Source organism: Hypomesus nipponensis, chromosome 17 (assembly GCF_054491055.1).
Source record: "Hypomesus nipponensis isolate SF chromosome 17, ASM5449105v1, whole genome shotgun sequence".
NCBI classification, from domain to species: domain Eukaryota; kingdom Metazoa; phylum Chordata; class Actinopteri; order Osmeriformes; family Osmeridae; genus Hypomesus; species Hypomesus nipponensis.
This window is the reverse complement of record NC_140377.1, coordinates 18246399-18260819: the sequence shown is the minus strand read 5'-3', so window position 1 is coordinate 18260819 and position 14421 is coordinate 18246399. Positions and strand designations below refer to the sequence as shown.

At 46.4% G+C, this 14421-nt stretch overlaps 2 protein-coding genes across 3 annotated transcripts; both read left to right on the top strand.

Annotated features, from left to right (window-relative positions):
- The first annotated feature begins 466 nt into the window (after nucleotides 1-466).
- Nucleotides 467-7311, top strand: tedc2 (tubulin epsilon and delta complex 2). Of its 2 annotated transcripts, none has more exons than XM_084678761.1 (10): nucleotides 467-800; nucleotides 1172-3012; nucleotides 3158-3213; nucleotides 3306-3852; nucleotides 4002-4055; nucleotides 4162-4240; nucleotides 4547-4691; nucleotides 5207-5296; nucleotides 6278-6486; nucleotides 6756-7311. In XM_084678761.1, the coding sequence occupies exons 2-10, from the start codon at nucleotides 2909-2911 to the stop codon at nucleotides 6903-6905; spliced, it is 1434 nt and encodes a 477-aa protein (XP_084534887.1). In that variant the 5' UTR covers nucleotides 467-800; nucleotides 1172-2908; the 3' UTR covers nucleotides 6906-7311. The 2 variants fall into 2 exon arrangements, with proteins under 2 accessions (XP_084534887.1, XP_084534888.1); XM_084678762.1 differs by having other exon boundaries at nucleotides 467-1285; nucleotides 1421-3012.
- Nucleotides 7312-13158: 5847 nt separating this feature from the next.
- LOC146253798 (uncharacterized) lies at nucleotides 13159-14421 on the top strand. Its single transcript, XM_084678812.1, has 2 exons — nucleotides 13159-13600; nucleotides 13776-14421. Exons 1-2 carry the CDS (start codon nucleotides 13245-13247, stop codon nucleotides 14272-14274), a joined length of 855 nt encoding a protein of 284 aa, XP_084534938.1. The 5' UTR covers nucleotides 13159-13244; the 3' UTR covers nucleotides 14275-14421.

The window sequence follows — 14421 nt, the reverse complement described above, 5'->3', positions numbered from 1 at the left end:
AGCACCAGTCCTATGTTAAGCTGACTTTTTCTGTGTAAAAAAGCGTGAGCATCCCTATTCTAATTAAGAGACACAGACTCCGTTCAAAGAGAAAGCCGGTGTGGACACCCAACATGGGCCTGTACATATCCACATGTATGTAAGGGCAGAGGGGCCAACGCATTTTCACATATGTAATTTGAAACCCCCTGGACAAGGGACCAATTATGTGATGATGCATACAGGGTTCTTACGGTCATGGAAAACCTGGAAAAGTCATGGAATTTTAAAATGGTTATTTCCAGGCCTGGAAAAGTGCTTGAAAAAAATAAAATCCCAAAAGTTTTGGAAAAGTCATGGAAAGTTGTTATCATATTTTCATATTGTTCATTTACACTAAGTTTTAAATAATTCACATGCTTTTAAAAGAAATACGTTCAAAATATAAGCAAGTATACGCTCTCATACTAACTGAAAAGTTCGATGGCCGCAGCAACAGTAACTCAGAAAGCGCGAGGGATAATTCAAAACGCAAAGGAAAATGTAACGATGCTTGGCTACAAATGGAAAGATACATTACAACAGACAAAGACCCGGGACGAGCCAAATGTCGGTTGTGTGGTGGAAAATCATTCGACATTTCAATCATGGGAGAGGCGGCATTAACTAGTTAGCCATTCCAAAGGTAGGCTAGCAAACAGCAACAGCAGCCGGTACAGCAGCACACATCACCGGCTTTCTCACCACAGCGAGGTCCACTGCTACGCCTGGCTGCAGGGGTCGAGAACCGCTGTGACGAAAATGAAGTCCTAACGGTTGAGGTAATGTGGGCTGACGGGGCTTAATTTCCCGACTATGACCAGCGTTCTATACATTATGCCGCTTATTACACGGCTATTTGCCAAAAAAATAACTTAACACAGTGTGTCTTTTTACAATTTATTTGTTACCATTTGTAGTGTTGATCAGCAGAGAAATAGTTCGCCAAAGATGTTGAACATTCTTTCGGCTTCAAATCAGCTGACGTTGCTAACATGTTTGTTTGTTTTTTAACAGCTAATTGCAGTACAATCAATAGCCAGGACAATACCTATGTTAGCTCACGTATGACTGGTTTATGTGCCACATCATCCAATGTGTCAGCAGCCTCTGAACACTCAAAGCTGCAGGTAAAGTTGTACTTTACTCCCAGGTCCACAGACGCATCAAGCTTCTGGGAATCCCCGAGGACTAGGCCATTGAATTGAGCCCAGACAAAGCTGAAGAAGGACTCGTTGGGCTTGTTGCCCTTCTGCAAAAGCTAAATGTAATCAGTTTACTCTAGGAAATACAATAGTTTACAGTACTTTTATCAAAACTAGCTATAGAGCTAGAGTACAGGTTCAGTTTCAACCAGCCCTCCTATTGTGTTCAAAAACTTTTCACACCCTTGTGTTTACAGGTCAGGCCTGTGTTTGAATACATCGACAAGCACTGAATTAAAGCAAAAATACAATCTATTGAAATGTTTTATCTGCCAAGTAACATATTAGCCATCCATATCCATAATTAAATATATATTACTTGGGATTCACCTTTGACTACATTTACATTTATTCATTTAGCAGACGCTTTTATCCAAAGTGACTTCCATTAGAGAGCTTTACAAAAAGCATGATCATAAACAACGAGATAGCCCCAAATATTGCGGGTAGCCAAAAGATGAAGCATACATTGTGAAAAAGCAATAAGTGCCAATGGGTAGAACCAAAAGAGCATGTTATGCCAGGTTGCTTTGCGTTGTCTTGTGCACAGAATGTCAGTGCCGGGTCTGACCCTGTTGGTGATGTTCTGTGCATCTGACAATAAAATACTTGAACTTGAAGACTAGTCTTCCCTCCATGTTGGTCATGTCAATGATGATCTTTCGATATCTGTTGCTCATGTTGACAACTGCAGTTCAGTCAAGACACTCACGTACAGTTTTAGATTTGAGCATTTATAGAGAGGATGTATCTTAATGGGAAGCATAGCTGCCTCTAGCATTAGCGAGCAACATACATAGAATATGAGGCAGCTAGCTACTGTAGCTGGATATAGCTGCCTCACTAGCTGGCAAATGTTTAACGATGCATTAAAAACAAAGCTAATAAATATTTATGTACATAAACACAAATAAGGTTATATAAATTAAGTATTTTTTGTTGTTTTGCGTTTTTGCCATACATTCCTATACTAGCTATTTGTCTACAGTTGACTGCCTACTACTGGACAGTACTGTACGTGGTAGTCAGTGGTGTTATTCCCACACAGCCCTTCTGTGCTGGTAATGCCATGGATGCTTTACCACATTATTCCCACACGCAACTGTAATTTGCACAGGAATTGCTTTGACTACAAATGGCTCCATGTTAAATTATGAACTCCACAAATGTCAATTGTCAAAAAATTTAACTGAAAAGTCAGTTACACAGTCAGGCTGAAGCATCTGCGTCTAATTTCCATAGCAACGAAGCTGAATATCGCGAGAGCGAGACACAACATCGGGATTGAGTCTGAAAAAGTGCTCTTTGGTCTACCTAGCTCTGACTACCAAGCCTTTTAACCTGTGGCGTTCTTTAATATACATAGTCTTTAATGTACCCGTGAAAACATTATTAAGTATATACATGTGTCTTAAAGTATTTGTTTTAGTTATATCAGAGTGAAAGTCGTTAGTTGCTATTTCACTTCCGCATCCTTTCGCGGGGCATTACGAAAAACATCTAGCACTAGGTCGTACAAGTAAATGTTGGGCAGCGGTTTTGGATTATAAGTGTCAAGCATTGTGAAGTAAATGATCGCTCCTTGACTCTTTGTTTTGTCAGTGTTAAACTATTTTAAGTCCAAACGATCATGTGATTATTTACCGCCAGTGGGTGGAATTTTTAGGCAGCCTTGTTTAGGTAGAATGTCACTGCTCAGTGTTGTGAATGAGGCTATCAGGTTATGCAACGCTGAAGAAGCTAGAATAAATGAAAACATCAAACAAAGCAGAGAGATACTGGCATCCATGTAAGTACAACTGACAATCATTGTCGTCGTTGGAAGTTCAGTAAAGGGTCACACAGTTTGCAGATAAGTTATCTATAGTCAGGACAGCTGTCAGTTTTCTGCGAATTTAACCAACGTCACTGACTCGAGTGATTATTTTCTGCAGGAGACCAGCAAAGAAGCCACCCAAAGAAATTGAATCCGCTCATCTTCTTGACAAGGGTATGAATAAACATACCCTGGGTACTGGGAAAATTATGTGTCACTGTTGATTTTGAATGAATCTAATCTGCATATTATTTTCCCATGTGTAGACTCTGATCTTCCCCCCGAGGAGAGGGAGGAGATGGAGTTGCTGCAGAAGGTGCTAGAAAAAGCCCTTAGAGTGCGCAGCAGCGCACCCACCAAACAAACTCACATCTGCACTGAGCCTCGTAAAGATGTTGGAGATGTGCTGAAAAAGACGACTAAGGGTGGTGTACAAGGCTCAGGAAGCACCAAAGAGAAATCAGCAGGAACCAAACCTGCTGAAAGAAAAGTACCAGTACCAAGTTCCTCAAGAGGAGGGCGGAGGAGGCCGACACATCAGCTGGACCACGGCAGGGCCAGCCTGGTTCGAGGTTCCGTCCAAAAACGATCAGTGGAACCAGCCAAGAGATTGCCTAACCCGCCTATGAAAGAAAAGCCAACTATCCCAGGTCCAGCTCAGGTTGAACAGGTTCACTTTCCCTCTGAGTATACTGTGTGTGTGGGAGACTCAGGCAAAGGCACAGCTACCTGTCTACCTATTCGTGAAGACCCAGTGTCTGCTTGCTACATCGTGGGGTCTACCTCAGTACACCTTCCACAGCCACAGATTGGGTATGACGCGTAGCGATATACATGACTTTTGCATTCACGTAGACCGCAATGTATAGCATGTCCATGTGGAAATGCTATGTTGATCTGTGAGAGGTAGTAATTTGACTTTGTTCCAACAATCTGTTTCATTTGTGTTTTGTGTCTGGCAGCATATCCTCCCAGATGCTTTCTAAATGGAGGACTCTCAAGAACAAACAGAACCGGTAAATCTGACTCAAAGTAATTTCATGACTGAGGTTGAAATAAACTGAATAGGCTACTGTTACTTTTATATGATCTGTTTTCAACATAGACGCTTTATGCCCTCAGGTTATGGGACAAAGTAATGGAAACACATTTCAAGCCAGTGCCAGAGAAGACTCGCTTTGTGGAGCAAATGAGAGCCACGGTATCCAAGTCCTTTCTCTTCAATAGGTCTTTGACAGCTAGCTAATCAACCAGCTTGCTTCCCACTCTTTCACACAGGCTGCTTGCTACCAATTAGCACGGCATCAAAGTCAGTGTCAGCTTTTGCCAGATATTCAGATTCACACAGACTCCATTCCGCTACACTATACTATGCTTTGAGAGAATGACCTTCTGTATATCCTCAAGTGCCTGCCTGGTCTCAACAGGTCGCGCGTCTGTCTGTGTGTGTGTGTGTGTGTGTGTGTGTGTATATACACATATATTTCATTGTATGTGTGTGTGCCAGTTCCCCAGCGAGTGGCCTAGTGGCAGCCCAGCAGACATCCGGGCCCAGATGGAAAGACTGACTGGACTGGGGAAGAACCTGACCCACTGCTACCAAACTCAGCTTCTGCTGGCCAACCAGGCCTCCAGAAGTGGCAGGCAGCCAGGTACCAGCTGGGGTGGGGAGGGAGGGAGAGAGAGAAGGAGAGAAGGAAAAATGTATGGTGTGATGGGAGGGGGTGAGGGATGAAAAGGGAGAACAAGGAGGTGAGTAAACAACAGATTGGTGGGGGATAAGAAATGAAGAGTCTCGGCAGATAACAGTTGGGGGTGAGGGGAAGCAATCTTTTCCAACACAGAGTTTTCAGTCATCTATTTTTGAGTTGTGATTTGTTTTTCGTCTTCTAACATCTCATTTCTCTGAACCTGCTAGCTGCTGCCACTCTTTATCTACTGCAACTCTTTAGTTTCATAAGGTCTGGGCATGTTTTTATGCCCAGATAATAATTAGTCTTCTGTGCTTAATTGGTGTTGAATAAGCAACTGTGATTTCATATAAGGTTAAGTAGTAACATGGATATTTCCACATCAAATCCTTTGGGGGAGTGTACATACATGGGTTTATGGGAAAACTGAGGACCGATAGAGCGCATGTAACTTGGTGTCTTTGTGTGTGTGGCAGCATGGAAGAACTACGAGTCCTGGCTAATGCTGGGTGGCCTAGAAAAGATGGTGAAAGACCTTCAGCAGCGAGCAGACAAGCTGAGACAAGGTAGTGATTGCAGTTCCTCCCACACACGCGCTCATGTACACACTCAGGGACCGAGCTGGCCTCATTAAAGTACCCTCACTCGGATTGCTGTGGTGACACCCTGAGTCAGAAATCACGTTGATTCACCGGCTCAAAGTCCAGCTGTGGACCAAGGTCCAAATGGTTTCGAGGCAAGCAAACTTGAGAAATGAGAAATGAAGAGCTACAGGTGCGATCTATTCATCCCCCTTCAAAATAATCTGCTCACGGAGATGTTCGGAAATTATTCAGCAACAGTATGTTGAGTGCTTTATCCTGCCTGCCCTCCATCCATACAATCAAAGTCTGTGGAGAGCTCATAGCCTTCTCCTGTGGCTCACTGACCAGTTATAATGCAGCAGGGAGCTTGATGAACGTCAGTGCTCTCAATGCACAGTTGGTGTGTAGGGTCAAGTGCCAGCGCCATCTGTGAGAAATCCAAGTAGAACGACGTGGTCGGGAGCTGCAACACGCCTGTGAGGTTACCGCATTGAGTTGGCCCTCACCACTGAAGCGTCCCTCCTATTTAAGGGTTGTCGGGGCTAAACGGAGCCTAAATGTAAAGACACATGCTTCGCTGACAACCCGTCATATTTCTCTGCCTCGTCATATGATTTGGGGTGTCTTGCTTCCAGTGTTATCGCTCTACTCTTAGGCAGGGTAGTTCCTAAGTAAGGGTGGCCTGTCGGCTTGGGAAGCTGGCTCCGCGGAGAGAACATCCCTGCGCTAACGAGCTAATGAAGCCGCTCATTCTTGACGTATGGAAAATGAAAACAGAGCCCCCCCTGGACCCGGGGGCCATAGCTAGGTTCTTTCCCTGACGGAGAGCTCCGAGTCGACCCACGCTGATGCGCCCAGACCCCTGACTATTTAAAGCTGAGACAGCACAATGCAACAAAAAAAAACGGCTTTGGTTGCTCACGCTGGCACTCTAAAAATAGCCCTATTTCCTTTTTCCGTCAGAGTGGGGGGCATGGGATCGATGGAGGCCTGCCGGAGGGTCCTTGTGCCCCATCTGGAGGGGGGGGAGGGGGTGGGGGGAGGTGGGGGAGGGGGTGGCGAACACTCCCCTGCCCTCCATCGTGACCTACAGCAGCCCGGCGGAGCTCCGAGAGCTGGAGGGGCTGAGGCTGGGCCTGCAGCTCCTGGAGCAGGAGATCCAGCTGCAGCAGGTGAGACTCACCCAGTGACACGCACAAACACGCACACACACACCCAGTTACACACACACACACACACACACACAGTTGCACACACACACAAACACGCGCGCACACACATACGCTCAGTCTTACACACACACAGAATAGAACCCAGGATACTGAAGGTACGGACATCTTTTCGGGAGATCTGAAGTAAAGATGTAGCACCTAACTGCTTCTCCTGTCATATCCCGACGCCCCTCTCCACCCCCCCCACACACGCACACCCCTCTGGGCAGGCTCTGGGTGGCAGCCTGTGCCCAGGCCACCTCTCCCTGCTCTCTGGGCCAGCACGGCTCCCCGCAGCGCTGCTCCGGGACATCTACGCCCTGCTGGGGGAAGGGGGGGAGCAGTTTCCTGCCCTGGTCCTCGACACAGAACCTGGCTAAAGCTGGATATGTATTCCACGCACCCAAGAAGACGCAGAGAGGCTGTTTTGCAGAAGGGGGACATGGACACCCGAACACGTCTTGCTGCCCCTTGTGGTTGTGCAGACTATCAACTGGTCGAAGCATAAATGATAGATCTTAGTCCTGGTCACTGAGAGGATGCCCTGGGAACTGTGATGTAAGTGTGTGGGACTTGGAATGTATTTATTCTGAGTGCCAGTGTGTTTTCTGATGGATATATGATATAAATGTGTTTCGATGCAGGTATTTTTATCAATGGACTCAGGGGCCCTTCCTCTTGAACTAACTCACCATGTAACTAATAACAGTGCCTTTTGTACTGCAGTTCTAGTTTGTTGTGTTTTTCATTTAACCAAGTGGATTACAGCGGTCACAATGTTTTTGACATCTAAGCTCTGGAGTTTATTTGTTCAGTCAGGTATAGTGGGTTGATGGCAAACCATACAAGCTAATACCACTCTAACTTTTGATGTATATACCAAATATGTTCATTATATACTTTTTATGTGTATCCTTAAGTGCTAAACAGACTAACGCATGCATAAGACTTACAGTATAGGTGGGTATTGTTTTATGCTTCATCAGGGCTTTGACCTTGGTGGTCAACTGATGGCAATCAAATCAAATGTATTTCTATAGCCCTTTTTACGCGCAAGCATGTCACAGAGGGCTTCACATACGCCCATAGAACTGCCCCTCAACCAACCTAAACCCTCAAGGGAGACAGAAAAACGTCCTACGGGAGAAAAAATGGAAGAAACCTTGGGAGGAGTCATTCAGAGAGGGATTCCCTCCTCCAGAGACGGTTGGTAAGAGAGAGGAGCAGAACACAAGCTAAACATAGTCATACAGTGTCAATGGGTTTTGAAACACCAAAATCCATTGTTAGGCTTTATAGACATTGGATGGGACTGGAAAACTCGCTGTTGGCCATCATCGAGACTGGATTCCGGTTGGCGACCTGGTACAGCGTTGGAGGACCGACGACCAGGCAGGTCCTGACAGCTCAAACCCCCCATGCCACAGGGGATATGTGGGGGGGACAGAGAGAGGAGAGCAGGGATTAGAGAATGCCAGGAGCAGCTCATCGTAGAATGAGATCCCCACCGGTCAAGTGTGGACTAGTGCAGCAATTTAACAGAGCTTAAAGGGTATTTGATGCAGCCCCACACACCAAGACAGCGACAGCCCCCCTCGGTTGGAACATGAAATCTGTTCCAGCGAAAAGAACTCTAAAATAAGTTATACTTACACGAATAAGGATGAAAACAACCAGTCCCCCGTTGTCTCCAACTAGTAACAAAAACTATAACAATAAAAATATACAGCAACGGAATTATAACAGTAACAATATACAGTAACAGGTTTACTTTATTTGTAACATCTAGATGGGCAATGTGAACATAAACTATAATTACAATTTAAAAGTTACATGTGATATACACATAGGCAAACGCACACCCCAGGTTAATAACAATCATAGAATTGACTGAACAAGAACGTTTTTGATCTGGTTTTAAATGTCGAAACAGTATCAGCCTCCTTAATTGAGACAGGTGCTCTATATGAGAGCGCCCTACCTCCAGCTGTTTTTTTCTTAATTTTGGGTATCACCAGATAGCTGGCATCTTGAGATCTTAGAGTCCTTGCGGGCAATGTATACCATATAACCAACCAAGCGAAGTAGGAACATGTAGATAACCAGTAACTTTCAAATTAGGTTAATATTATACTGGTAACATAATCAATACATTTAATACAAGAAAATAGGATTGTATTATACACAATTAATACATTACAATACAAAATATCGAGATGTTGGCTTACTTGGTGTGACTACTAAATGTGGTTAAATACCAAGGTAGATACAGCTAGATAATGAGCCTAGTTTGCAGATGGTGCATTACACCAACAATTGAGTTTAAGTCTGAAGTTAGCAGAATACCTACAACTATGTGCCTAAAGCTTGGCCCTTGACAATGGGCCTATTACACAGGAGTCTGAAGTAAGCGGAACACTAAGATGACTTGTGATGACTCATCCTCCAATACCAAGCCCAACCTTTAAAGGCCTCTCCAAGCGGGAGGACAATCATGGCTGTATGGATGTAAATCTTGCTTAACACCAAAGCGGGACCAGAAAATCAGGTTCAAACTTAATGTAACTTAGTTATTAAGTGAACGACATTATATTCTCAAGAAATAATGTTTGAGTCAAAAGTCAGTTAAGTGTTCATGCAGTCTTGTCCGCACCAGCAGATGGCGCTTCTATTACAACATACTGTACGTGCCCAGATGAAATCACTGCTACCTCTAAATCCAAACTGTAAATAACTAATATATATCTGATACATTAACACTTTATTGAGTGCCATAAATCAGTACACTTACCTATAGATACAGTTTATACAAAGCCCCGTCGGAACAGTAGGAATCACGGAGCTCCTGTCAGATGACTTCACGTGTTTTATAGGAGGAGGCTGATTCCTAGCAGTGCAGGGAGGCCTGTGCTCCGGCCCGCTGTTCGGTGGGAAGCCCGGCTGTGGGAAGGAGAAACAGTGGGAGCTCTTCACACTCCAAACAACAGGGCTTCTGTGACCGCAAGTAACAAGTTAAAAGAAAACACATGAAGTGAGTCAGAAGAAGTGTGCCTCACCTGCCGCCTCCACCACGTGGGTTCACACACAGCCCTTTGTATGTATGTATGCTGCGGGCTTTCCATTTCTGACTGGACTGTGTATTTTTGGGTGGAGAGATGGTGAAGGATGGTGTCTACGTCTATCGGGCAGATGCTCCATGGGCAGTACATATCTGTCATCTAGTATGGGTTAACAGGCCTGTACGGTTCAGCCATTGGCATTACTTATATTTGTAGGTATAGTATGTTTTGTAACGGTACAATTTCCTCATGGACCCATACAGTTCTACTCTGTGTCTAATCTAAGGAAGTATGTATTTCTGGGTCTGTCCAACGGCGAAGGTGACGGCAAAGATGTCCTCGAGGGCGTGATGTAAAACGGAGGGGGGGGCAGGAGAGAACAGAAAGACGCACGTGCCCACAGATGACGTGAGGACGGCTCAGTCTGCGGCAGACTGGGCGACAGGTGGCGCTGGGTTCACACAGCGGGTTGTGGGTGGGTGCGCCCCGCTGGACCAGCCCTCGCGCTCGCTCACATTCACACACACACACACACACACACACACAGATATCCCTGGCGGATGAGTCACGATGGAGGAGCGTTCCAGGGACAGCTTCTCAGGACGCCATCGGTTGGGATGAGCACATTCTCCTGTCAGAGACGGTGGAGGGAGTGAAGAGACGTTTGAAGCGAGCACAGGGATCTTAAATGACCGTGGGGCCTTCAGCTTTGATCGTGTCGACCAATTTCTCCTTTGAGTTGTTTAGGTATTACCATCTGTGACACAAACCAGGGATTTTGTCTTTTCTCTCTTTCACCCGCTGACGAGACAATTGCACATAAGGACATGGTTTCTGTGGCTTCCCGTGTACGGAACCTATGTCAGTGCTAATTTGACATTTATGTGCACCGCCTAATCTGTTTCGGTTTTGGTCTCTTATTTGTTGAGGAAGTGCCCTGATTGCGTTCTCTGACATTCCAGAAGCCCATCTCTGCATCACTGTGGCCTCTGGGACTCAGTCCCAGTGTAAATGTGGATGTCCAACGGAGCCAGACTCCTTGGGCTCTGGGCCCGCGCTCTGAGACCAGGGCGTGTGAAGCCAGCGATACAGGAAAGCAGCCCCTGCAGCGCTGACGTCAGCACGACACGGCGCTCCCAGGGGGAGAGCGGCCCACGCATTTGTAGCCTTCCTCTGACCCAGACGCCTGACACCAGGCCCGCCCACAAGCAGTCCTAACAGCCAGCCGGCCACACCCAGGCCGCAGATGTCTGACAGTGTGGAGATTTATAGATCGTTGTGTTCTGTGTCGCGGGCCTTTTACTTTACAGTATCTGATGCACACTGCGTGTCACGCACACGCGCTCACTCTTTCTCTCACTCTCAAGCTCCTTTTCCCTGCTTGTTTTTGTCCGATTCCTGTAACTCTTCCGTGATCTAAATAGATGAAAAGGCCTGGAGCCAATTGTGCTTTCTGATTAGTAGGCCTTAGGGGATACGGAAAAATCCTAAGAAACCCCAGAGAGAGACCAGGAATCCCACATGTTTACCTTTCATTCGTCTCTCTGTTCTTTCAGCGGTCTTTTCTCTCCTTGCCTCCTTCCCCCTCTGTCTTAGCATCTTCTCTCTCGCTCCTTCATCCCCCCTCTTCTCTTTCCGTCTCTCTTTTCTTCTCAATTCCTTTGTATGGCTTTCCATTTGCACTGCATTATGGCAGTGAGCGTTGAGTCACTGTGACCATCAATTTTCCTGTATAAGGGTTTTTTATTACCCCCACTAACACTTATCCACCACACACATACACACACATACACACACACATACACACACACACACACTCTAAGGCTGCCACGCATCCAGCCGGCTTCATCTGCCCCTTCATGGGGCCATCACTCCACAGGTGCAATTTTCTAATCACAGGCCTTATGTATAATGGATGTGTATGTATTATTTACTAATGTATATTGTTATTATGTTGAATCTTCTTGTAGGGCTGGCTTGACAGACACTAGACTAGTGGAATTATTTAAATATGGTTGAGTGTGTAGCAGTGTCAACTTGGTCCCTTCTGTCTTCAATACCTCTCGGAAGATTATTATTTCATTCCATTTATTTATTTCGATTCAATTATTTGGGAAATGGTTTGGAGGGAAAAATTTAGAATAGAATCTATCATCTTCATTGTGTTCCTACTGCACAATCCCAGGCTTTGTGTTGTTCTTTTATGTGTGTATACATGAGTAATGCCACAGGCTATTGACTGATCCTTCACCTATACTCTTATGGCTCCCATCTGCTCTGGCTGCCAGACAGCATGAAAAGGAGCTTTTGTTCAGCAGACAGTTAGGATTGAGAGGATCTAGAAGATAAGTGGACTTCTCTTCATCAGGTTAGGGTTAGAATATCAATAACTAGATATGCCCCTGTGGTGACTGGGATTACAGAGCTACATCCCTTCCCAACTGTCTCTTTCACTCTCTCATACATACAGAACTCTGGCTCTTACGAAAGGTTTTGTATAGGAAAGTGGCTGCTAAGTAAATCTAGCATATGTACAATTAAATTAGATGAATTGTTAAATTCCTTTTGTCGAGAATAATGGGTCTGGATGTCAACAAACTCATTCCCAGTTTTTAATTTGTCTAATTGAATTTAACTTTCATTCTTACATTTAATTAAACTTTAAAGTATTTTTTAAACCAACACAACAAAACTGGGATTATTGTGGGTGAATGGGACAAAAAACACACCCACAACCAATTTGTACCTTAACTGGACTGATGTGGAAGTGACTGGATTTGAAGGCTTAGGGGGGTGGAAAACTGCCTGGACTGATTCGATTTTCACGGAGGAAAACGGCTCTAGAGACTGATGTGTTGGGATTACGTACCCTGTCATCTATATGTTCTTTCTATTTTGCCTTTGGCAGCACAGTTTGAGTGTGTGGGCGGAAGAGAATGAGGCAGATAGTGTGAGCAAACATATGTATATGTAATATGCATGTGTATGTGTGTGAGGGAAGGAAGGCTGTTCTAAAGCACCATTGCCAGATGTCCTCAATTTAACACACAGGTTCAGGGTATGAACTCCTATTAATGTAGAGGTCCACACACACACACACGTGCAGGCCATTTCAACATCGATAAAAAAGCAATTTTGACCAAACCTTCATTGCACTCACAGTATGATCCAATGTGTGTATGTGTGTCTGTGGTGTGGTTGTATGTGTGTGGTGTGTGTGCTGGAAACTTGTCAATATTTTAAATTTGGGAATAAAAAAAGGAAAGGCGGAAAAAGATTAAGGGAATGTTTGTGAACGTAAACGAGCATGACTAAAGGCTTGTTGGGGGAGATTGTGTGTGGGCTGTGCTCTGCGTGTGTGTGAAGTCTGTGATGGCAGCCTGCAGTGGGAGTGCCTTTTTGTTTTCTAATTACCGTGTGTGTGTGAGTGTATGTGTGTGTGGGTGTGTGTGTGTGTGGGTGTATGTGTGTGTGGGTGTGTGTGGGTGTATGTGTGTGTGTGTGTGACAAAGGCTGCACATTGTCAGCAGGGTGACAGTTATTTCCCTCGTTCCCCCCTTTCTCGAGGGGAAGAGAGAGGGAGGAGATAAGGTGAGGAGAGAGAAGCTCAGTGGCCTCTCTCCATTTCCTCCTCATCGTTCGAGTCAATGACCTGCATCGATGTGCTGGAGGCGGCATTTCGATTCTCTCTCCACACTGGTGATACTCGGCTCACAACATCGCACGATAGCATCCAGTCAGATGCCGACTGGGGGGAAAGATGGGGATCCAGACGGAGAGGGAGCAGTTAACTTCCTTCCGCCCTCCCCTTTCCTGTCCTCCCTCCTGTACTCATTGGCGCCACTAGCCAATCAGACACTCGGACACACCCCTTCCCTCTCCAGGTTCCGCCCCTGCTCCCGACTCCTTATAAATGCCCTCTCAGCCCCCTCGGCAGAGTGTACAATGTGCTGCCAGAGAGACAGCAGGCAGAGCACAGAGAGACAGCCAGAGTGGGAGGGAGAGAAAGGGAGAGTGTGAGTGGATTCCCGCGCCTAGCTATTGATCTCACACTCTTCACGACAGTGATCCTACCCAGTCTCTGTGTTCTCTCACACAGACATCTCTCTCTCTCTCTCTCTCTCTCTTACTCCCTCCCTCTCTCTCCTTCTATCTCCATCTCTCCATCCCTCTCTTTTTCTCTCTCCCCAGGCCAGAGCTGAAGCTGACCACTGAGGACACGGCGGGAGGCAGCCCCAGCAGCAGGAGCAGCGGCCCCCCAGTCCAGTCCCTAGAGCCCCCAGCCCCCGGCTGCAGCAGGATGGGCTGCACCACGGGTCACCTGGCCTGCCAGCCGCAGCCCCAAGCCAACCCGGGCCAGGAGGCTCTGTCCCTGGAGGCGGGAGGCCCCAAGGTCCCGGAGGTGCTGTCCTCTCTGGAGCGCCTGTCCCAGGCCACGGGCGGCATGGAGAAGTCCTGGTACCGCTGCATCTTCCCCTTTGGAATCATCTCCCTGGTGATCGGAGTGTCAGGGACCGGGGTCACATACACGTACAACGACCTACCTCAGACCAAAGTGGTGTCGGTGGTTCTGCTGGTGGTCGGCCTGGTCCTGGTGCTGATGGCCACTGCCTGCTGGTCGGTCCACAAGAAGAAGAAGAGGAAAAAGAAAGAAGGGGGCTCCTTCACCTCGGAGCAGTGCCCCTTATGAGCGCTGGCCTGGGACACTGGCGGACCGACGACCCAGGATAGGAAGCTCCGGGTTAGGCCAGCATCTGTGATCCACCACCCCCCCTCCTCCTCCTCCACTCTCCACTAACTCCATTCCCTTCCTCCCCGAGGTCTTTATCATGGACCT

Bases quoted from the DNA above. Each gene is read 5' to 3' on its own strand.
- tedc2 (XM_084678761.1), top strand. From the start codon at position 2,909: ATGTCACTGCTCAGTGTTGTGAATGAGGCTATCAGGTTATGCAACGCT. The intron at 3,853-4,001 runs GTATGACGCGTA...TGTGTCTGGCAG, and splicing joins CTTCCACAGCCACAGATTGG to CATATCCTCCCAGATGCTTT. The intron at 4,056-4,161 runs GTAAATCTGACT...TTATGCCCTCAG, and splicing joins CTCAAGAACAAACAGAACCG to GTTATGGGACAAAGTAATGG.
- LOC146253798 (XM_084678812.1), top strand. From the start codon at position 13,245: ATGTGCTGGAGGCGGCATTTCGATTCTCTCTCCACACTGGTGATACTC. The intron at 13,601-13,775 runs GTGAGTGGATTC...CTCTCTCCCCAG, and splicing joins GAGGGAGAGAAAGGGAGAGT to GCCAGAGCTGAAGCTGACCA.